This window comes from Hippoglossus hippoglossus, chromosome 9, assembly GCF_009819705.1.
Source record: "Hippoglossus hippoglossus isolate fHipHip1 chromosome 9, fHipHip1.pri, whole genome shotgun sequence".
Taxonomy (NCBI): domain Eukaryota; kingdom Metazoa; phylum Chordata; class Actinopteri; order Pleuronectiformes; family Pleuronectidae; genus Hippoglossus; species Hippoglossus hippoglossus.
In genome coordinates this window covers 17,305,066-17,329,484 of record NC_047159.1, presented here as the reverse complement: position 1 = coordinate 17,329,484, position 24,419 = coordinate 17,305,066, and the positions used below count along the sequence as shown (strand labels likewise).

Below are 24,419 nucleotides of genomic sequence, written 5' to 3'. Positions count from 1 at the left end.
ACCATCTCTAGAAAAATACATCAAGCAAATATAAGAGCATTTGGACATTTTCACACTGATCAGACCAAACCTCAGTGAGTCATCTGAATCCAGGGCTTATAGACATTTAGCCACAGAATAGAAGCTGAGATCTGTGACAGCAGGTTTTCTGCTGCTGGATAATTAGCCTTTGAAGTAAAGTGAGTCACTGTTGTCGTGACTCTCATCATTTTGGCCCATCTTGGAGAAATCAAAGAGTCTGTGTTTGTGTGCCGCACACATGCTTTATCTCGTCCTCTTTCTTTCTCTTCCTCTCCCTCGTCTTCCCTCCTGACAGGTGGGGAAGCACGATGAAGCCTGGATGATCCTCAAACAGATCCACGACACCAACATGAGAGCGCGTGGGCAGCCGGAGAAAGTCTTCACCGTGAGTGTTTGCTTCTGCAGCGGCGCCGTCTCTGCCGGGTTTCCTTGATGCTTAAGGAAGCAAAGAGGCTTATGTTCTGCCACCAGTGGGACAGGTTTTTTTAATGCTTTCACTCTGCGGGATCGTATCTGAATTATCAAGCTTCTGAAAGCTGTTTTGTGTCATTCAGGCTTATGTGCTGCGTGAGCTGCACTTTTGGGAAAGCCTCTTAGTCAACATGTTTCCTGAATTGATCATTTACTGTAGTACACACTGTTTATATTCACTTGTCTGATTCTGATTTGATTTTCATTACTGTTATATTCTACTGTGATGCTTTCACTCTGGAGATGATCACACAGAAATGAGTGAAAGATCATGATACGCATTGTCGCAGTTATGACACAACATTAACATTACCTGAATGTAGACTGCCCTGATTTTTCTAATATAGTCAGGAGCAGGAACAGGGGCGGGACAAGTGGGGCACTGGCCCCAGCTAAAATCTGATTGGCCCCTGAAGTGCCCCTGCCCTGTCAGAAGTCTTTTCTTTCACAAATTTTTTCGTCACTTATGAACAACACTAAAAATAAATATTTGCAGCAGTAAACCATGAAGGACTTTAATGTGCACCTTACCTAATCAGGAATCGTGTCTGGCTGTTGGACATTGATGTGGCCCCTCTATGTAATTTCTGGCCCCTTTTTGGCCCCTTCATTAAATCTGTCGCCAAATATTGTGATTACTTTATTATTTCTATTAGGCACTGGTTCTCTATTTACTCTGTATACACTTTATATTTTCATTTTCACTTATTTATTCGACTGTACCTTTTTGTATATTGTGTTACTTTACTTACTTAGGATTAATAAAGTCTATCTTATCTTATCTTATCTTTACTATGTCTAGTTATACTGTTTGTCATGATTCATTTTACAGGTAAACAGGATCAAGATCCCCAAACAGTTGGATGAACTGGTTGAAATGCAATCCGAGTCTGGCAACCCAGTATCCAAGTTTTTCTTTCGGATAAAGGCTGAAACACAGGGGGTAACTATTTCTATTTTTATTCACTTTTATAGAAGCCATTTATTTTCTGTATGAAACGTATTCCTGTCCTCCGCCCCAACCCCAGCATTGGTCTTGTGATCACATGACGTGTAATAAGTCTCTTGTCTGTCTTTAGATCTATCATAACCTCATGAAGTGCTTCAACTACCCAATGCGAGAAAACATGATGCGTCTTGCCACAGTGTGGTTCACACTGTCATTTGGGTGAGCTCCTTTCTGATGTCATTTGTGTCACGGAAAAAAACAGACAAATCTAATTTCTTGGGTCAGATAATAGCACCAGGCAGCTGGGCTCGCAACCATATTACAGGTCTGTCATGTTGATCTCTCTGCTGTGCAGAGGCTGCATGGTCTCGAAATCAATCAGAGTGTGTGGATCAATACTGGCACAGAGATAGGAAGGAAAAGCAGCAAGAGAAAAAAAAACACTTTTTAAAACCAAATAGAAACGGCAGGTGTCTCCTTGTGTTCTACTTTGTCTCTCTGGTAACCGAGGAGAGCATCTACAATCAGAATTTGTCTCATTGTGGTTGCAGGTATTATGGGCTGTCAGTCTGGTTCCCTGACGTCATCAAACACCTTCAGGCAGATGACTACGCCTCCAAAGTGAAGATCCACAACAATGAACGCATCGAGGACTTCACCTTCAACTTCACCCTGGAGAACCAGATACACAAAAATGGCGTCTTTATTAACGACCGGTAGGTCAACTTACCAGCATGATGAGTGGAAGCAAAATCTGATATTATGAAGTTGTAAATGTGAACACTTGTACAAGACAAATAGGGAGATTTAGGATCTAAAATCTTATAGATGTTACTGCACTGAGGTATAATAGATACTAAACAGTATCTATTTTACTGCGATAGAATATTAAAGGCAGAATCTTACTGTCCTTTTTCAGATTCATCAATATGAAGCTAAGGTCCGTCACCTTCATTGACTCTACTTTTCGTAACTGCTACTTCGATGACGTGTCATCAGTGGGCTCCTTTTTCCGCAACTGTACTTTCATTGATACTTTCTTCTTCAACACAGGTGAGACACCAGGATTTAAGATTCTTTCATTCAATGCAATATTTCAGATTCTCTGATTCATCAGGGGAAGTTGTGTAATGGAGAAAAAGGAAAGAATCTGCTCGAAATTACAGATATGCTAGACGAGTGATCTGTTTTGTTGCAGACATCTATGAGTCCAAGTTGATAGACGGCACAGAGGTGATCAACAGCACCTTCACCCACAACAAGACAGGCTGTCAGATGACTTTTGATGACGACTACAGCGCCTACTGGGTTTACTTCATCAACTTCCTCGGGACCCTGGCTGTTCTGCCCGGCAACATCGTGTCCGCCCTTCTCATGGACAAAATTGGCCGACTGTCCATGTTAGGTAAGAAAGAGGGGCGAGGGCCGGCCTCATGTTTGTGTGTGCACTTGAGTAATTGGTTTTCACATTGACTGTAGGATGCTGAAATGATTCATGCTATGGATGTAGCATCCATCACTGAGTATGAAGGCAATTTCTATTATAGCGCCAATAATTTAGCTGAACATTACTCAAATGAATGACACATGCACTAACTCCTGCTCCTTCACTCTCTTTGTGTCTGTTTGTCAATCAGGTGGTTCCATGGTGCTGTCGGGCATCAGCTGTTTCTTCTTGTGGTTCGGCACCAGTGAGTCCATGATGATTTTCATGTTGTGCCTTTACAACGGCCTGAGCATCTCTGCCTGGAACTCCCTGGATGTGGTCACTACTGAGTCATTCCCTACTGCCAGGAGGTGAGCTGACTTATCATACACTCCGAGATAAAAATTTACATTTTACAGAAAAACCTGGCAGCTGTGGTTGCCGGAATAATTCTGTTAAGAAATACAGCAAAAATATGAACGTTAAATAACAACCTGTAAATTGTACAAATTAAAAAAAACATTGGAATTTAAAAATCAGTAAATCCAACTTTCCTTTTCTGTTGTATTAGCACAATCATGCTGTTATTAAATGAATATTTCCCTTAAGCTTTGCATGCTGTTGTTGCTTGTTGTATGTAGAATGTTTAGACTTGTATGTATACATATGCATTTTTATATTTTTACATATTTGTCTAAACATGCTTTCTGTCCCTGATTCCCTCTCTCCACAGAGGAACAGGCTTCGGGTTCTGCAACGCTCTGTGTAAGCTCGCCGCCGTCATGGGGAACCTGATTTTCGGTTCACTCGTCGGCATCACCAAGGCCATCCCCATCCTCATGGCCTCGTCCGTGCTCGTCGGTGGAGGCCTGGTCGCACTCAGGTTGCCTGACACCAAGGAAAATGTTCTCATGTAACACCGGCGTGGCGTTCAACAGCATAAAAAAACCTGGATCAAACCTGGGTGAGTCCGAGAGGACGCTCAGGCAGCGTTGGGTAAGAAGTGCAAATTGCTTGGTTCACACATATCTATTCCATTTTGCCAATGTTACCTCAGTGAAGCCACCCGTTCACAGTGTAATCATACAAGTTAAACTCCTTCGATTCAGTGTAAGTTAATAATAAGCTCAGTCATTTTGTGAATGTATTATCTGGGAGTTTGCACAGGTTTTGGCTCAGAGACTTTGTTGGAGTTTCAGTTTCAGTGACTCTTTGCACCTTCCAGCTGCAGCCGTGAGTCACTGCTTGGTTAAACCTCAAGGCTTTTAATATTGATACGGTCTTATTAAGACGAGCCAGATGGGGAGACAAGTGAAAAACAAGCTGTAATGAGCACAGCCAACCAGCTGCTTGACAACATCAGGAATAGATGATCAGACAGAGCAGACACACGACACACCGGTATGACAGCTGGCTTGCCCACAGGACCCACATGCACAGGTCTTGTTGCAGACAGTGTGCAGAAAGTCCCTGTGCTTGAAGACATAAAAATCCACACATATATCTGAGATGCAAATACATATCTTAAAATAGACCGATACTGTACATATACCGTATATCATAATACAGACACAACACTGCATTTGGGTCAATGTGACATTTGGTCAGACGTCTGCAAACTTTTCAGAGTTAATGATAGTAGGACACCAAGCCCTTTGCATTTCCTACCCAGCCAAGAATCAATAAGGCCATAATGAAAAACTGTATTTTCTTGTACCAATAATTGTCTAGTATGTTCAATCTGAGGATGTTTGTATTATTTTCTGCTTTGTTATTGTAAAAGTTGGAATTCTACAGATTTTATCCAAGTATTGTTAGTGTGGGTCGTCTCTCAAGTGTGTATTATTTGTACAAAGGCTCTCTGATGAGCTCTCCCTCTGAGTTTCGTTAGCTTTGTGTTGGATCTTGCTCGTGGCAGTGGCATTCACATGTCATGCCATGCTGCTTCCTTTTTAAAAATACTGAATGGCCTTTTTTAAATGTGCCTCTCCTTAACTGGAGCAGTCTGCCCATAGTCATGTGGTGTCCCGGGGGATACGAGGATCAGACAGAAACTGAAAAACAGAAGTGAATAGATCAAATACTCATGGGAGATTTGTGATTATGTGTGGAATTTGTTAGGGTGTGAACCTCTTCTCCTTTATTAGTCTTCCCCTTTTTTTATAAAGCTTTTATTTCTGTGGGGAAAACCTCCTCCTCTCATGAAGAAAAAAATCAGTTGTTACGAATAGTGACAGCGTATGCTAATATGATCAGATGGTGTAAGTTACCAACGCAAGACTATAAAGTAATAATGTAAATAACAATCAGGGCCTCTTTGTGCCGCCCATGATGAAAGTGTCTCCTAAGGAAACATTTTTTTTATGATTTTGTGTCTTATTCAAATCATCTGGGCAAAAATCGGCCCAAAATCTGTTTCAATAATTGTTGAGAATAAACTCAAAACTTGATGATTAATTCGATTTTTAAATAGGGAAAACATTTTTTTTAACTTGCCATAATCGAACAATTGAAAACATGATCTACCTTGACCTGATGTATCCTGTCTTTCAACATTGGAGCCTCAATTCATCATAGAGAATATCAAAGGGGGTGAAGTGTTAAAATACCTCAAAATATTTAGCAATCAAATATATATAAACAGTTGAGACTGTTGAGGTACTTGCAGTCTTGTTTATTTTGTCCTTGGGGGTTTGTATTTTCTGTGGCTAATAGCTGAATAGAGTTCTCCTGTGTTTCTGTGTTATTGCAGCATAGAGGTAGTTTCTTGCTCTGCAAACGGCTCTCGAGACTATTCCAAAAAAAAAAAAAAAAAAAGGCTTCCAAACTGGTACTGTACACGTGCATCAATTTCCATAAACCTATTGTTTTCACAGATTTTCAGTTGGAAACACATAATGAGGTGTGCTGCTATTGTGCGATAGATATTTTGGACCATATGTCCTATTTTTGAAACTAAAGTATGACATACGTATATTAAATGAATGCACTGATGTCAAAAGCAATGACTTTTGCCCAGCGTCACTGCAGTGAAGTACTGATCTGTATGTTTCCCGGCTGGTCTACCTTTTGTGTTACAGTATACTGGGGAGAATTCATGTTACTTGTTATGTTTGAGGTATTTGGGGGTTTTCTTTCTCTATGTACTGTATTTATGTGTGTTTATGCGAGTGTGTGTAAGAATGAGAAAGCGAGGGTCCTGTATGTGTGTGTGGATGCACGAGTATAAATATTATGTACATATCAAAGCTGATATTGGTGAAGTTCTGGGTTAAATGTGTATAAAATCCTTGATCGACTCATGTGTCTCCTGCTCTGTCCAAGCGACAAATCCATCTCCTGTATCTCTGTTGTACATCTCTGTGTGTCCTTGGCTTAAGTCCCTTCTCACCTGCTACTTTGTGTGTGTGTGCGCGTGTGTGTGCACCAACTTGCATGTATGTAAGAAAACTTCCATTATTTTGTGGTCAACTTTGCGTTCTTACTGTAAACTTCTTCTGGCAGAAAATGATGGCAATATTAAGAGATTTGTTGAAGAAAATGTGAATGTATCACTCTGTTGATCCATTTTATGGAGGTAATTAAGTGTATGTGGAGAATACAGTTGTGTATTTTATTGTATGCCAGTCATAGGATGACTGAGCTGTGTGTTCAGAGATCCGTAAGTGTGGAAAGATGTGAAGAAATATTTGCCAAATGATGCTCTGTGAATAATGTTTAAAACTGGAAAGGCAGGGATTGCAGACTGTGCTGCATATATACAATAATATATATACAATAAAAGCTATGTTCTCTAGCAAAACTATGCTGTGCTTCTGTTCTTTTTACACATTACATTACTGCACTTGTTTAAAGACATTAGAGCAAGATAGAGTCCTAATTTAATTTCCTTTTGTTCACTTACATTAGTCAAACCTATTTGGTGTGAATACAACTATTGCAGTTAAACAGTGTAATATAAAACAACTGTTAAATAAAGTCTATCTTCATGAAGGTAATTCAGTTTTGCTGAAACTGTTGTAGAAACATGGTGTCTCAATTGTATGGTCATGTTAGAGTTTACGCAACTGTTGAGCTGCAGTGTTGTGTTTCCAAAATTGTATCTATCATCATTGATATGTGTGAAAATATAATAAGGGACACCCCCCTGTGTACTTGGTTACTTAGTATAAATACATGCAGATAAACACTTTCAATAAAGTTGTGTTCCTTATGGTTCCTTCATACATAATCTCAAAGTAATGCTGCCATCTAGTGTCTGAAATAAAGTATTGACATCATTAGAGTACTTGGTATAGCATCTCTATTAAAGTCAGATGTAAAGAAAATTGCTATTACAATAGCAATTTTAAATATATATATATATATATATTTCTATTCTTGTATATATGTGCCTATTATTCCAATATTTATTTTTCAATAATTAAAAGAATTTTAATTACGACTTTAATTACAATTGTTACAAATATTTTTAAACTTGATTTGCCAACCAGGTTGCTTGTTTAAGAATATATTTTGCAGAATATACATTGGTAAATTACATTTATTTGTATTTTATTTACAGTATGTAAGTTAGTATTTTATTAAGTACAGTTCAGAATTGACTTTAAGTTTTTATTTCTGAATTCTTAAGGCCTGTTCTGGACTTGCACAAAGGCTTCGGACCAGAGGGGACTTTTCTGTCTTTGAAACAACCTCCCTGAGGAGATCCGCCCGGCAAACTTCTTATCCTCTTCTAAATCTCTCTAACAGACACATTTGTATAGGTGGGCTTTCTCCTAGTTCTGATCATACCGTCTATTTTAATCATTTTATAATGTTTTATTTTATCTGGTTGCTTTTCACATACTGTGCTCTATTGCTGTGTGATCATCAAATTGCTTTTAATTGTGTCTTATTGTTGGCCTTTTCACTGTTTCCTATTGTTTGCCTTCCACTTGTAAAGCACCTTGACTGTGGAAAAGGAAAAGATGGTTTAGCCTATTTGTGAGGCACCTTTAAAAATCAAGTAAATTCAAAGTACTTTGCACAACAGTGACCTCCACAATGGATTTAAAGAAACAAAACACTGTAAAAAGTAGCATGAAATTGCACCACTCAAGTAAAGTAGTCCCTTAAATTTGTATACAGTGATTGAGTAAATGTACATTTCATCATTGTTTACCCCACGCCAGTACAAATTAACAACAATTACAGTAATAATAATAAAACGATATATTATTGTAGGAATATATGATTCCATTTCAGTTGTTCTAGTCTCATACTCTATAGCTGTGTCTCAATTCAGCCACCGCATCCTTCGTAGGGCCTAATCTACTCAGACGACGTCGGCTGCATCCTCCAACTGCCGCGTAGACGGCGCCGTCCAAACCACAGTGAGATGGTCTGATCTGTCTGTTGCGTCATTGCCTTTACCTATTTTGAAAAACAGTTTGTCACTGATACGCAATGAATGAATCATGGGATGCGTTGGGCCTGGGAAGGATCCACCTGGTGGTGCCTCTGGTGCTCGGGGGGGGGACACATTTGGAGGAGTCTTCGAATTGGCTTCCGAATTGAGAAACAGCTCATATGTAGTCTTGTATATGGTCTGACTGACAGTTTATGAAGGAATGTGGGGGGGGGGGCACCAATAAGCAATTACGCCTAGGGCACCCAAATGGCTAGCATCGGCCCTGGTGGTGGTCGTCCCTTCGCAGTGAAAGCAGCGTGTGTTCCACCTTTTTGACCAGCAGATGGCGCTAGGGGGCCGAAACCCCAGCTCCGGTCCCGTCAATCATTTCACCTCAGATAAGGAGCCCGGGGAGCCACGGGGGAGCAGAGCCCGAGGAGAGAGCGCGCGGCATGGGGGTGGTCCGCCAGTGACAGTCGGCTTGTTTTCACATGTGACCCCTGAAAAGGACACTTCCAGTCATTTCATCCTCACCACCGACTCAGCCGGGGAGGAGGCGCGGCGCTCTGCGGGCTGGTAACGTTAGTTTGCTCGTGGGCTGAAGCGCGCTCCAGTTCAGACGAGTTCACACGAGTGGAGGAGGAAACGAGGCAGGATGCACCATGAAGAAACCGCCACTGCACAAAAGCCTCGCTATGGAAGTAAGTAGCACGGGGTTTTATTCAGCTAACACGGCGGTAACAGTCACGGGGAGCCTTCAGCGGGCTGGCGGGTGTTTGTGGTGCCTTCGCCGGGACGTTTGATCAGCAACAGGTGGTTGAGCTCCAGCTGAGCCGCAGCGGGGCACCTTCTGTAGGTGTGGCAGAAAGAAATACGTTCAACGTGGTCAGACGCGAGCGAGAGTTTACAAACTATAGCTTGAAGAGGTTACAGGTGAATGTTCACTCCACTGGTTTGTTAAACTAAAGCTGTGAAATAGTTTAGTTTTTGGGTTCCAGGGTAAAGATGTGGAAAACTCCCGACCCCCATTGAACTGCGCCTTTTTCACTTGAAGTGCACTCAGAGTGTTTTATCATCTATTTATTTAATGGTGGCGTATCAGCCTGTCTACACATTTGGCATTTTCTCATGGGTTAACCATTAACTCGGGATTTGGCTGCTGCTGTGGATAAATCTATCACTTGGCTCCATTAGCATGCCAGGAATGTACCTGAGTGATATATAAAATAAATAAATGTTCTACGTCTGCACAATGCTTCACTAGGTAAAGTTGCACTTGACCACATCTGGGGGCAAGGTGCAACTTCTGAGAGATAACGCCAATCAATGATGTCATCAGTGGAGTCCTTCTGCCTTTTTGACTGCACTCATTGTGAAGACACAAATAAACGTTGGACTCTTTCATTTGCTGCCCCCTTATGTGCAGCCTTGTAAAAGCCTTGGTTTGTTTTTTCCCAGTTGGCCACCCCAGAATGTTAGGTAGCAAAAAACGCTGCAGTGAGTCATAATCATAGAGCCCGTAGCTCTGGTTCATGACAAACAAAGGGCAACAAATGCATCCTGAGGGTTAAATATAAGGCTCAGTTCAAGTGTGCAGAAAAGCGACTCCAGGAAGTGTGTCTGTGTGTGTGTGTGTGCGCGTGTGTGTGAGTCAGCAGAGGTAGTGTGTAATGGCTGCGCTGGGGTTGCTCTGGCCTCTGAGATCAATGTTCATTCATACAGATTTGTAACCATGTCAGCCGCACAGCTGGGCTGATGTGGTCGGATGGCTGGATACAGTGCTCATGAGGGGTTAGGGGCATTGTTGTGTGTGTACTTTTACAGGAACGCCACCATACTAAGACTTAGACCTGGATTTGTCCGCTGCACATTCATGCTGCCCATCTTTCGCTCCACCACATCTCCAAGGTGCCCTACTGGAATCCGATCTGGTGACGGAGGGAGGCCAGTGAAGCACAGTGAACTCACTGTCATGTTCACGAGACCAGTTAGATATCATGATTTAGTTGAATCCAAATTCTGACCCTTTCATCTGTGTGCCTTTTTAGAAGAAATTAATGTCCAGTCGATCAGTCACATGATTTGCTGATTGGATAATGAATAAGCAGGTGTAAAGGTGTTCCTAGTGAAGTGCTACATCAGTGTATATCCAAGTATTATACACTAATTTGTCAGTTTATTGGGTACGTAGCTAAAACTTGTGCTTTAAAACACATCAGTCCTGCAGTTAATCCTACGTTCATGACAGTTGTAATCTTCCATTTCTACTTAAACTGTCTGAAAGAGGAGTTGATTCCATTTAATCATCATTTTGGAGGCAGCAATTTCTGTTGCAGTTGAAACACTGGTTTTTGTATTGTATTTTCCAGCCCATATTCAGTATATTAGTGAGGGTACACTAAGTAAGAGCCAGGCCTAATGCAGTGCAGTTCAGCTACAACACAAACTCCATCCTCAGAAGTGATCGTACAGTTGTAACAACTTCTCTCTAAAACAATTTCAGTAAAGATGAAAAATATTAACCTTCATGAACGTAGGATTTGTTGCAGGACTGCTGCATTAGTTTTAGCTGGGTGTGCCTAATAAACTGCCAACTGAGTGTGTCAAGCCTGTATTGAGACCTTGTGAACGGATGCAGGTGGCTGATGAATAGACAGAGTTTAATGGAGAGAGCTTGACAGCTTTAAAGCCCCACAGAGGCTTCATGAACAGAATATATGTACCACAGGGAAATCGTTTTGGACTCTGCACTGCAAATACAATAAATACAACAAAGGATTTGCAGGAATAACATGCTACAAATGACATGACTCCACTAAGTAATTGAAGCACAGTTCAGCATTACAGAGCTGCAACTCTAAAGCTACCCTTGCAGCACTTGGATTATATTATTTAAGCTGATCAATGAACAAGTTTAACCAGTTTAACTTAAGGGGATAGTTCCCCATAAAAATGAAAATCCACTCATTATCTACTCGCTGCAGTGCCGATGGAGGGGCGGGTGACGTGTTTGAGTCCACAACACTTTTGGAGTCTCAGGGGTAAACAGTGTTGCAGCCAGATCCAATGCAATTGAAGGAACTTGTGACTCCTTCTTCAGACGTAATAAAACAACAGAAAAAACATAATATGCCTCCATACTGCTCGTGTGGTGTCATCCAAGTGTCTGGAAGCCCTGACTTTCATATTCGACTCGAAACACTGTCATTTACACTTTGTTTTTAAGCCCCTGAGACTTTTCAAACACTTCACCCACCCCTCCATCGGCATAGTGGGGAGTGGATAGAGTGAATTTTCACAGAGTTTAGAGTTTAAATTCATGTCTCATGTGGACAAAAGATATATTGACTCTGTTGTGTTTTTGCCTGAATCTTTGCAGTGTGTGTATTATTCAATGTTATTTGAGATCCTATCCTCAAAAGTAAAAACCAAAACGTCAGCTGCTGGTCTATAGTTGAACTCAAGACAATGCTCTTGGTCCAGTTTGATAAAGTTCTGTTTTTAAAACTGAGCAGACATTGTCCCTTCACTCAGCCAGAAATAAAGAGATTTGATTGGATTAGAGTGGGGTAAGAAGTATTTTGAGGGGGGGGAGGGGTTGGATCTCATTAAGCTGCAGGTAAAGGTCAACTCTCAGCAGAAGTTACTTAGGCACCCCACTAAGGCCACTACGACATGAGCATTTCTTTTCCCACATAAAGGGGCTCAGTGGAGCATGTGTTAGAGGATAATGTCTGAGGGGTTATCAAACTCTTACAAAATCAATTTGATCCCCTTTTGTAACAGTAAATATTCTCTTAGCCTGAAGTTTTGTGTTGTTCTGTGCACTCTTTAACAAGATGAAACTAAAGTATCAAAGCTCAGATGAATGAATTGTATGCATTAAACCTATCAGTTTACCTGGTCTACTGTACCTACACCATTTATATGTGTACCAGTAAGACTGCTAAGCATCAGCAAAATAATTTAACAATTTGGATACCTCTGCTTACAATGAACTTTTAATGTCCGTCTAATGTGGTGAAGTGAATTTGTACAGTGGATAGATAAGCTGTGTTATGTATAAGATAACTTACTGTATATATCTGATTCTAAAACTGCACTGGCTAATCCTCTTATTGAAGTGATCTTTCCTGGGATCTGATCTCTTCTGAAAACTAGAATTGCACTCAGTAGAGCGTATACACCTCTGCCAGATCTGTATTTGGATCCATATAAAACTGCACACACTTTTCATTCATTCACACACATGTTTCTGAGAAATCAACGAAAATGTTGAAAAGCTCTACCTTGCAATGTTAAAAAAGTCCTGGTCCAGATCTGCACCAAAATGTATTGAGTATTTTCCTCAGTCATGCCCAAACACTCCTTGGTGGAGGTATTTATTCATTTTTTTTATATTTCACCGAGCACTACTTTTACCTGTAATTTATTAAGCAAAATGTATTAGCATATTGGAAAATTATTACATGATAACATGTTTTTGATGATTTTCTTTCAGCCATTCAGGATGATGAGAGGCTGTCAGCAGAGGAGATGGACGAGAGGAGACGACAGAATATCGCCTATGAGTACCTGTGTCACCTGGAGGAGGCCAAAAGGTAAGACGTGAGGCAACACAAGGAGCTGACAGGAAGGTGGGAGGGAGGGAGGGAGGGAGAGATGAAGGGAAAAAACCTTGCAGATAAGAGCAGCTTAATGGCACATGCTGACTAAAGCCAACCACTTTCCTTTAGGTTGTTTACTCTGTCACATCTCGGAGCTCATTGGAATATGGGTGTGTTTTTTGAGTCAAGCGCTCCATGGTTTCTTTCATGTTTGATTATCTAGAACAGTTTCACAGTACAAGTTTGCGTTTGAACTTTGTTATGCAGATATTAAACCAGCAGGACGTGTTTGAGAAATTAAGTGATGGAGAGAAAGTGATGGTAATGTGGATAGATAAGGGAACAAAGCAGTGTGTCATTAAAAATGTTTGTAGTAGCATGGAGCTGTAATGAGATGACACGGAGCTGTAAGCATCGTGTGTGATTAAAACACGGGAGGTGCTGACTGAGTGGCTCTCTTTCCATCACGCTCTTAAAGGTTCAGTGTGTAGAATTTAGTGACATCTAGTGGCGACGTTGCTTGTTGCAGCTGAATACCCCCTACCTCACCCTCCCCTCCAAACATGAGAGAGAACCTGTGGCATTCAGTTGTCATAAAAACATGGTGGCCTCCGTAGAGAGGACCTGCTCCTGAAGTAAATATAAAGTATATTTAAATATTAAGAGCTCATTTTAGGGTAAAGAAAACCACAATTCAGACAATTGAGGTGAAACACACTAGTGCAATTATCACTAGGATTATTTTATATTTAATTTCTGCCAATAGATCCCTTTCACCTAAATCTTACACACTCGACCTTTTAAAAGTCATTAATTGTTGAATTAATCAAATAACAATCCAGATGGGTTTTTGATATATTTTGAGTAGGGGAAGTGGACTTTTTTGTTCCTGGTAGCTTGCTCTCATTTCCACAATCTTTTTCAATAGTAATTCTAAAGAAAACATGAATCTGATGAAGAATCAAGGTGCCTGATCAAAACTAAAACATGGTTCAACGAAACCACTTCCTGTCTTGTAAAGCAGGGCATCCACTTGAACAGACAAGAACAGGAAGTGTGACCTTGCCTATTTTAACACAGTGATCTGTGACAGCCCCTCCCTGTCATGAAGAGATTATTCCCAGGACGGAATATTTATGCTCAAATCCATTTTAGCAAGCTGTAGTTTAGTGGTGATTCAACAAGATTACTGTTTGACAACCAAACATGCACTTTGACTTTGTAAAGACTGTTTGAATAGCCTACATCATCTGCTTATGTCACAGGATAATAAGGGTCTACAAGGGCAGTCAGGCTAGACTAAGCACAGATTCAGTCATACATCATTCAGTAACTGGGCCACACCTAGATTATGACACATTTGTCTTGGAGTCGTTTGCTGCTAAAAGTTTAGTGGAAGAACTGAGCTGTTTACTTTACAGTTTAGAGAACAGTTGCTTAAGTGATACACTATGGTAAACCACAAAATGGCCACAATTTTACTCTCGTACACACACTTTTACTTTGTGGCTTTCTGTTACACCACCCCAGTGCCACTGACTTCTCCCTCACTCCTGGTGAATTGTGCAATGGAGCCTCTATTCTGGGAGAGGTGTCACATTCGATTAGGATTAAGACAGAAGTCTAATGAAGCTGTTGTCCACAGAGAGCATGGGATTAGGTCCTGCTCTCTGGGGTCAGGAGTCAGCAGTCACTGAAACCAGGTAGCCTTGAGGAAGCAACTCTCTGGCGTAGACCTGAGTTATGATCTTAGAAGAGGAAATGATTGAATCCCCAACTCCAGAACATTGGTAGTGACAAATGTTTGACCATGCACATGCAGGCAAATGTTTGTAAAACACCACTGTATTTACCAAGTTCAAATTTTATTATTGGACATGGAAAGATAATTCTTTGTTAACTATTTTTAAATCCATAGATTCATCATGTATAAAAGGTCAGGTCATTAGGACACTGATATTTGTTTGTAATTATTATTCATTTATATGAATGAAGAAACATCTAGTTTGCTATTCATTCTTTTTGAATTGCAATTGATTCACAATTTTGTAATTGAATTCATGACCGTTCAAAGGGTGACAATTTGTTTCTCCTCCATATTTATGTCAGTTTATTCTAGTAGGTGACCTGTTTTTATTAGTTGTCTTAATTAGCTACTGTGTGAACATGTGTGAATTATTGTCTGATGGACCCCATGATGAATAGCCGAAGCTTATGCTGGTGCTAATCGAGATTCCAATAAAGAAATTAAAAAAAAGTTATACCTCTGCTTTATCTACTGTGACACAGCTAGATGTCTGCTGTGATAAGAGACAGACTACTGGAATAAATCTAGGTCAGTCCAAAGTCAAAATGTCACATATACATACTTGCATATTTCATTTGAAGCCAGAAAACTTTACATGCTTTATTGTTCAAAGTCTTCTATGTTTTGAGCTTAACTTTGTGGGTGGTGTGTCAGTACACACACACACACACACACACTGTAACCAGACTTTGTACCCTCACTGGAGAGTAAACAGTTGCTGGTTTACACTAGTAGCTTTTTTGGATGCTGACCATTTTGGTTTTGCTTAGATACAGGTCCACTCCTGAGCTATGTTGAGCTGTGAATGATACTATCCTCATTTTTAAAGACACCCTGTCCCACAGCACACCAACTAAGTCTCTCTCTTTGCACACACAGAGGCACATGCACAAATACAAACTCATGACCAGCATGACTAAGCTGGATGACGCAAGAAGAAACTCTTTGTAGACAGAAATACTGTAGCTAAAAACAAAGGACTGTAGTTTACTAAAGATGTGTTGAGATGTGACAAACTTAAAGTCCTGTAGTCCAGAGAGATGTGTTGTGTTGAGCCCGGTGGGCCACAGATTGGACAATGACAGGAAGGCCTGCTGTAGACGTTTGTAAACAGGACTATACCCTGTCCTGCTTCAGGAGACAAATTCCCCCTGCATTGTTTTAAGTGAAGCAGGAAGTGAAGCTCTGTTACCCATGCAGGATGTTCCTTTTGACTATGTTTTCATATTCCCGCCCACAATGTTTTTGCTTTCTTTTTTAGACAGGTATGTTTTTGTTCTTTTTTTTTCTCTGCAATCATCTGCGTGTGCGCGTGTGTGTGAGAGAGAGTGTGTGAGTGAGACACTTCTTAAGGACCTTTTCCAGCATAAACACTGACCTTGTCAGGACCAGTAGACCTCATGGAGACCAATGCCCGGGCCTAATGAGGACACAATTTCTGAGGTCCTAATTAACGTTAGGGGTATGATGTGAATTGTGGTTTGGTATGAATGGTTAAGGTTTTTGGTTAGCCTGTTCCCATGGACTGGAAGTCAATGTGAAGTCCTAATAAGGATAGCTGCACAAAGAGTGTATTAGAGAGAGGACCCTGTGTCTGTATCCGTTTTTGAAGTCATTCATCCACAAATGGGCTTTTCCTGTCAGGCAACATTGTGTGGTTGTTGTAGATTAATTGATGCATCATTATGGTGATGCTACAATAGCATCTGCTTGATACCAGGTCCAGAAATGCCAACTCAACATCAGTGTGGGTAATTAGATTTGGGAGAAGAGCATGTGCCTGGTAATCTTAACCATACCAGTAATTCAAAGAAAATCATCCTTGAATTACTGTTATTATATTTAACCAACAACCAGGTTTCAATCTGTGGTGAAGTGCCGGAGACATATGTAATAATGTCTTGAACTTTCTTTGATCCCTAACCTGTAAAAAAATCCCTTTCATATGTGTGGAGAAAATGTCTTAAAAATGGACTAGATCTATGTTATATATTTTGTTGACATGTGTTCTTGCATTATCCAAAATGTTTCCGACATTGTTCAAACCCAGAGAATTACGGGATGTTTCATTTTGGTCGCCTTTTAATTGCTTCATATCTGCTTTACTCTTGGCTTTGCTGGAACTTCTGGGGCAAATGATGTTTGACAAAGGAAAAACACGCTGTTAGCCATTTTTTTTACTGTCCATTTTACAAAACACTGAAGTATGGTGTAGGGTTTCTTCTTGCATCAGCTGACGTAATTGGTTTCGCACATGCTTTATCCTTTAAAGTGCCACACCCACTCACGTCACTGGGTTCATATTGATGGTACATGATGTGTTGTGGTTATCCTTAATGTGCTGACACTTATTTTGGGAGAGTGTATCCGTAGCACCCACATGTCCTTAATTAACACAAACATGGAGTCCGTGGGCCTGCATGTGGGAAGGTACACTTTATTGCTTTAAGGCTCAAAGTAGACAGGAGTCGCTGGTACTAATGAAACTCAGAAATGAAACATAAACAAACTATATCGCCGAGCACTGCACACCTTTACAAAAGCTATTCTAAACTGTACAATGACGAGCAACACTTTTTGTTGTTTCATTGTGCAACAATCGGGGCTGTGGTGTGACCGAAGTAATAAATATGGTGTCACACTTCAGATAATGTGTAACAGATTTTCAGACCATGATGATTCACAGTGCTCACAAATCATTCACTAGCTCTTAGGAATGTATTTTTGCTAAGATCTCAGGGAATCGACTGGCACAGGCTGCAGCTCTGAAGTCACAATTCAACCTTCCAAAGGGACATGACATCAGTTAGAAAGATGGTGAACATGATTCAACATAAACTGAATATTCTCTGTTCAGTTTTTATTTTTTTCAAACGTCTCGGATTCACATTGTTGAAGTGAAACTCATTAACCTTTGCCATTGATCAGTTAAGACTCTAGATTAATTGATTATTTGCTTAATTTAATCATCTTTAACCTGAAATTGTACCTTCACATGGTGTCATAACTGCTATTCTTTCCACAGCCCCCTTCCCAAAGCAGGCTGGGAACAGTGTTAGTGTTGCCTGTAACAATACAGTCCCCTCAGGCCAACACATTTGTCACGTTCTTTAACCAAAAACCTGTCAGTTAACTGTACCAGCAAAAGCCTCAGTGTGTAATGAATAAATACTGAATGACTGGTGCCAATTTAATGAAAGATGTTTTGAATGAATAGCATTACATGGTGTTAATTATTAGAAAGGAGTCAATCAACTGAGCGTGACATCTTAATGCTCTGGAGAATTTAGTTTCTTAGACGATGATAACTGTACAACCTAATGAAAATACATATATTTTTACATAAGCTGATGAAAGATGATTATGACAAAATCGTTTGCCTGGCCTGAGGTCGATGTTTGTGTACTTTCAGGTGGATGGAGGCCTGCCTAGAGGAGGACCTACCTGCTACCACAGAATTGGAAGAAGGGCTGAGGAATGGCGTGTATCTGGGAAAACTCGCCAATTTCTTTGCCCCCAAGATGGTGTCGGAGAAAAGGATCTATGACAGAGATCAGGCCCGTTATAAGGCAAGTCTCCATCATTTTGCATTCAAAACATTTCAAGCTTCCCTCTTTAGGTAAGGTCCTACTACATTTGTATTCTTCACCAGGCTGTTTCCAGATCTTTCTGGCATTTCATGACAGTTTTACAGTTTTACAAAGTTTTACATTAGAAAGGGAGTGGGAGCAGGCTAGAGTTTTGGACTTCACTGTAACACACAGCTTTGCTTTTCAGAAGTAGCCTGACTTTGAGTTTATTTTTTCCTCCTTGAATTTTAAACAATACTTATCAGATGTTGTAATCAGTTTGGTTATTCAGTAGGGGGATGTTGGTTGTAAGTGAGCCAGATCAACTGTTGCATGTGTTTTACATTCATTGATGATAAGACTGCTTTTCTGTAATTATTATTATATATTGTATATAATCATATAACAAACTCTTTATCATTGTCAGTAGTGTAACGTTTTTCAAGCATCTCTTTGCAGTTCCTTGTATTAATGTTGCCATATTTCTCATTTTCATCTCCAGAGCAAAGGGCTGCACTTCAGACACACTGACAACACAGTGCAGTGGCTCAGAGCTATGGAGTCAGTGGGCCTCCCCAAGGTAAACCATTACTGATGCAGACACGTCAAACAATTACAAAAAACATGTATAGTGTAAAAACCCAATGAGCCTGATATCCCAATAAGAGATGGTAGCTTTTGTTACAGACTAGGTTTGGGTACTGTTCACATTTGAATCGATACCTGGAATTTGGTACCGGGTAGCCTAACTGTACTTTTTTTCCCTGTACTTTACTCTCTCTGTATAACAAAAAAATGTCCGACCATGGTTTTTCCTTCATAGAGAAAGAGACACACACACACACACAGATTACACTTCTCTCTCCCTCCCTCCCTCTCCCTCTCTCAGACTCAGGTGACGTCTTTAACTCGCTACAGTTGATAAATTGATTTGTTTGAAATGACGGCACAATATCAACACTGCACATAATGATCGATACGTTCCTTCTATTAGTCAAATCTTTTTTTCATAGCTGCACATTCATTTATAATTCAGCTCGTCTCTCGGGCTGATACACACTCACACACAGAAATGGTGATCGGACACATCTGTTAACTCCGACTGGGTAAAAACAACAGAATTTGTAAACTTAGCCAATGTATGGAGGGTCAGAGCCAGATGGCGGGACGAGCCCGGTTTGGCACAACTCTGTTGGCTGTGAGCAGCAATAATGACACGACGAGAAGCAGTAAAAACTGACAGTCGGTAAGAACTGTAAAACGATCCAAACATGTTTTAAAGACCCAAATGAACACTTTAAAGCGAACATAGTGGAGCTGTGCATGGTTCCCTGGGTGTCTGCCTTGACTCGCCATTTTTGTGACTGTGTGCTCTGATCAGAAATGAGCTTGGTTTAATTACCCTCCAGGGATGAGTCACATGGTCTTGCTCTCGCTCTCTTTATCTAAAGTATTCTCTCTTTCACTCTCACTCACGTATACACACTCTCTCACCCAAATGCGCTCACAGCTAATGAAATTTGGCACCGATTGATTTAATGTGAATCGGTGCCCGGTAGTACCGACGTAATTCAGTCGTTACCCTTAAAAGTACAGAGGTCAGTACCCAACCCTATTACAGACGGTACACCATTCGCAGAAGGATTAAAAGTCAGAAACTCACAATATTCTGTGAGAGCTTTCTCCAAGTAAATAACATTCCTTGTTCTCACTGAAACATTTGATTTGCGATGGAGCCACATACATTAAAGTGGAACAATCTGAAATGCCAGTGAACTAGCTAAAGCAACAGCCCTCATCAACACAACAACATGTTATTAGTTGTTGCCAGTTGTTGAGTTGATTATTTCAACAGATTTTATTTGGAAGATTTTTTTTTCAATGTAATGCTTTATACAGGACTGAGATCTGAATAATCTTTTCTCAACCTCAGTGGTATAACAGATGTCTTGCAAATGAGCTGGAAACTTGTGCTTGATGCAAAAATAAACAAATCATCCAGTGAGATCCTTTTAAGTGATGCTTTGCACCATAAACTATGATACTAAGGGGCACTGACTCTTTGGATTGGTATATGAATTCATACACATTAACACAACCCTTGATCCTTACGTAACTTCTCTAACCTAGTCTGCCAATGTCACATCATCTAGGGCAGCTCTTTGGTTCAGGTTAGTTCGAAGGTTGTTGGAGGAGGTAGGATTCAAACCACAACCTTTCGATAAGTGGATGACCCACTTTTTTTCTGAGTCAGAGCGGTTTCATTCTTATACTTGAGGGCAGAAACCATCCTTGAAGTGGGAAGTTGTAGACAGAGTAGAATCAGTCTATCCAGTTGTCTGCAAAACTAGGCCAGTGTATAATCTTTCCTGAGATAATTTACATATATAATAGTTTTGCATCCTCAAATTCTACAGAGCAGTATTTAACGCATTAAAGAATTTGAGTTCACACAGCTGTACAGAGGTGTATCCTGGAAATGAAAATAAAGTGAAATTGATGGTCAATTATCTCTTTACTTCCCTTTGGGATTCATTTTTAATTTATTGATTAACAGGCTTTTTATGAATTGCCTTTAGGAATAGTCATTCTGGTAATATAAGCTTAAATAGGCTTTAACATTATTCCATGTTTTTGAATGAAACCAGCAGAGCAGTGATAAAAGGGGAACAACAGCATTAACACCTTTTTTATAATATAACCTAGTCTAATGCAATAGCACTGGAGTACAGTTTACCAGTGGGAAGTTTGTAATCCTCAATAATTATGTAAGAGATTTGTGTTGATTCACCTATATATATTTAGTAATCTATATACTGCTGTTGCCTGGGATTATATTATAATTTACAGGTGTTAGTATCATTGCATGGAGGACAGTATTATTAGTGATGGATTGTGTGCTCCTGTTCAGTTGCTGTAGAATAACATGTCAAGACCCTGATAAAAGGAGAGTGACTGATTCCTACTGTGGTTTTTACTTTCAGATATTCTATCCTGAAACGACAGATGTGTACGATCGCAAAAACATGCCCAAGGTGGTATACTGCATACACGCACTCAGGTAAGACTACACGGATAAAAACCTAGTGATTTTTCACTTTGCAGCTCCTACGCATTTCTCCCTTCTGACAGTAAAATTGCTCCCCCATCTCTAAAATCTTTTGTTTGCTCAGTGGCAGAGTCGCTTTTTCCTGAAGGTGCCACACCTGACTATCAAATGTAACTTCACTTCTGAGAAAGAAATGAAAACCAGTGGACTAAACTGCTATTGTTTGTAGATGACCTGAAGGCCAAGTGCTGCTCTCTGGTAGCTAGAATAAAACTGTGACCTGTAAATGTTTCATTTCATCTTACTCAATGGCTATGGCAGACAATGTCAAACACTCGTTTGACGTTCGAGGTTATTTTGCTTTGCACAGAGTCATGTATTAAGTTACATAGTTTGAGGCCTGCTCATATGTAGAATGACAATTGTGTGGAAGTGCTTAACCTAAGATTTATTTCTGTGGAATTCAGGCACTGGCTATTATTGTGCACATTAAGTTCAACCTCGTGTATTTGCCAATAAGAGAACTAGTGTTAAGTAGTGACATGAAACGAGAAGTGGAAATTGTTATTCCTACTTATGTAAGACAGTTACAAATGCAAACCTCCTTAGGATTTCTGTTAAACAGGTCAATGTCATACTAAACAGCACTGTTCATTTAGCTACAGCTTGCAGTTCAATGTTCTGCAATGTCACCTGGTTCCAAGCCCTGAATTGTCTGTTTGCTCAAATAGCTATGCTAACCTTCACAGCTATTTTTATGTCTGTTACTCGATGAACATAACCACACTAAGCAAACTGCTTTACCTCCAACACAGCATGTGAGCATGGGCTTTGTGGCAAATCAAATGTTTCAGTGGTCAACTCTTTACTTTTAGTTTCACCTCAAAGGGTTACTTCTTTTTCATAGTTTCATGTGTGTGAAAAACTCTGGTTTTATTGTTACATAGTTAGCTTGAGCATTAGGTCCTGACTACTTCAGATAAGATGACTTGGAATGCACTAAAGTCAGTTTCATCTGTCTGACCCTTTCAGTAAGCCACACACAGATCGAGGGCGTGGTTATGTGAGCTCCTTGGATTGTTTTCTCTGTTTAAGTGTTTTGGTCAGGTCCTGAGAGAATTGGTTTCCTTCCTTCCTTATGCACACACGTGCTCTTCCTTCCTACGAGTCCAGTGTAAGTCCCACAAGACCTAGTGAATACTCTACGTCCCTGGGTACAGACAAATGTAGATATGGAGGCAAGCAGTGGATGCTCATTACGTGTGGTGGAAAATTGAAACGGGAACAAAGTGTGACAGGGAAAGGACATAGCTTCTTCTGACAAAGTGGCTGAGACACAGATCTCAATTTGTATTTAAAATGAAGAGGAAGACATGAAAAACAAGGAGGATCCACAGTGTCGAGAGAGCAAGTTGCTCCAAGCTAGTCAGCTGACTGCTTTTTACTCCTGTGGCTTGTCATCGGCCACCGTCATTAACCCCAGTCAGCTGTTGCTGTATTTGTATCTCAGACTGAATCAGCTGCCTGCATGTTTAAATGTTACTCTTAGCATAAGCAGAGTTTAGATAATCGTCAAAAGCCCCCTGTGTCTGAAGGACAGAGGGCATTTCATGTTTACACACACACTGTGACCAAAGGGCAGAATCGCCTCTACAACTGTTGGGTTAGTGCCCGACCTGCCTTAAGTATCTATAATTCATCATCACTTATCAGATACCTGCGGCAAGATGAAAGTTTAATGAGGTTTCCAGTAACCTGCTTGTTCAAATAGTTGCTCAGTTTGCAGAGTCATCAGATGGTGCTTGTTGTTATCTGAGTCAACACTGCCCCCCTGTGTTGTTAGTGGGTCACCACATGGGGAGTAGCCATCAGGAGTAATCACAAATGAATGACAAATAAAAATAAATCTAAAGTTCTGGTTTCATGATTTCTGACTGAAGCTACAAAATGTTTCAAGCTTTAAACTGCTTGATTAGTTTTTTGTATAAATCTTTACCCCCTTATGTTTTATTTCAGCTTGTATTTGTACAAACTGGGCATTGCACCGCAGATTCAGGACCTTCTGGGTAAAGTGGCCTTTACAGGTAGGATCATGTATACAGGATGTTGCAATCAGTTTGTGCGATCATGCCCGTGCATCTGTAATCATTTAATTTCCAGAGGAGAACTCAAAATCCATTTGTAATATTTTTCATAATACTTAACAATTATGGTATCAAGGCAATGAAGTGGTTCCTTTTTTTTATATTCTCTGCATATGTTGTCAACTGATGACTCTTGTGTAATAAAGGGTACATGTTAGCTTAGGTCTTTAAGAAATCCTCATTTGTACACGCACCTAGTTGAGCATGTCCCTCAAGCATGTTACGTTGTCAGGAGATTTGTTTATACATCCTCTATTTAGATGTTTAGATTAGTACCAAATAATACTCAATAGGACACATGAACAACCAAGCTTCAAAGCATCTGGCCCTTGATTGTCCTGAATAAGCCTCAGGAAACTCGTATGGGATTTTTCATCACTGCAGAACAATTTTTATTTTCCCATTTTGACTCATACCTTAGGGAAATGTCAGTATTTTTTGTTTGTACTCTATGTTCAAGTTTTTCTCTACCGCTTAAATGCAGTTATTCTGAAACGGTCTTGTTGCCAGCAGAAGGCCCCAAAACCTAATCTGTTATTAACTTTTTCAACAAGTTCATCAGTGCCACCAACATTTAATGTTAACCTGTAAGAAACTCACTCATTATGAGAGACCAGTTAAATAGTTTTTATGCATCAGAGCCAAATATTCTCAGCAAAACTGAATAAGTCACAAGAACACTGATGAACATGTATAATGGTTATACAGAAAAGCAGTTTTCATCTGTGGTCAAAATAAATTGTATTTGGATATTTGTACTTTGACATTTGACTTCTGAGAGAAAGAAAAAGGTTTTGAGAATGATGATTCTCGTTTAATGCATGCAGTATACTTTAACCATTAATTAACCTATATCTGACTTCCAGAGGAGGAGATCAGTAACATGAGGAGTGAGCTGGAGAAGTATGGTATTCAGATGCCGACTTTCAGTAAGATTGGAGGTATCCTGGCCAACGAGCTCTCAGTAGACGAAGCTGCCTGTAA

At 40.2% G+C, this 24,419-nt stretch overlaps 2 protein-coding genes across 3 annotated transcripts in view; both read left to right on the top strand.

Annotated features, from left to right (window-relative positions):
- Window positions 1-6,669, top strand: part of sv2ca (synaptic vesicle glycoprotein 2Ca) — a 29,288-nt gene extending 22,619 nt beyond the window's left edge. Inside the window, exons 6-13 of one of the 2 annotated variants that reach the window (XM_034594689.1) lie at window positions 317-406; window positions 1,325-1,435; window positions 1,572-1,660; window positions 1,993-2,157; window positions 2,361-2,494; window positions 2,640-2,846; window positions 3,079-3,238; window positions 3,601-6,669. In XM_034594689.1, the coding sequence (XP_034450580.1) occupies window positions 317-406; window positions 1,325-1,435; window positions 1,572-1,660; window positions 1,993-2,157; window positions 2,361-2,494; window positions 2,640-2,846; window positions 3,079-3,238; window positions 3,601-3,784 (1,140 nt within the window). In that variant the 3' untranslated portion in view covers window positions 3,785-6,669. The remainder of the gene's footprint in view (window positions 1-316; window positions 407-1,324; window positions 1,436-1,571; window positions 1,661-1,992; window positions 2,158-2,360; window positions 2,495-2,639; window positions 2,847-3,078; window positions 3,239-3,600) is intronic. The other variant, XM_034594690.1, reaches the window with a different exon arrangement.
- Window positions 6,670-8,593: 1,924 nt separating this feature from the next.
- The window catches only part of iqgap2 (IQ motif containing GTPase activating protein 2), a 32,885-nt gene continuing 17,059 nt past the window's right edge, over window positions 8,594-24,419 (top strand). The window contains exons 1-7 of the mRNA XM_034594651.1: window positions 8,594-8,960; window positions 12,761-12,860; window positions 18,086-18,242; window positions 18,745-18,822; window positions 21,227-21,303; window positions 23,308-23,375; window positions 24,302-24,415. Of these exons, the coding sequence (XP_034450542.1) occupies window positions 8,915-8,960; window positions 12,761-12,860; window positions 18,086-18,242; window positions 18,745-18,822; window positions 21,227-21,303; window positions 23,308-23,375; window positions 24,302-24,415 (640 nt within the window). The 5' untranslated portion in view covers window positions 8,594-8,914. The remainder of the gene's footprint in view (window positions 8,961-12,760; window positions 12,861-18,085; window positions 18,243-18,744; window positions 18,823-21,226; window positions 21,304-23,307; window positions 23,376-24,301; window positions 24,416-24,419) is intronic.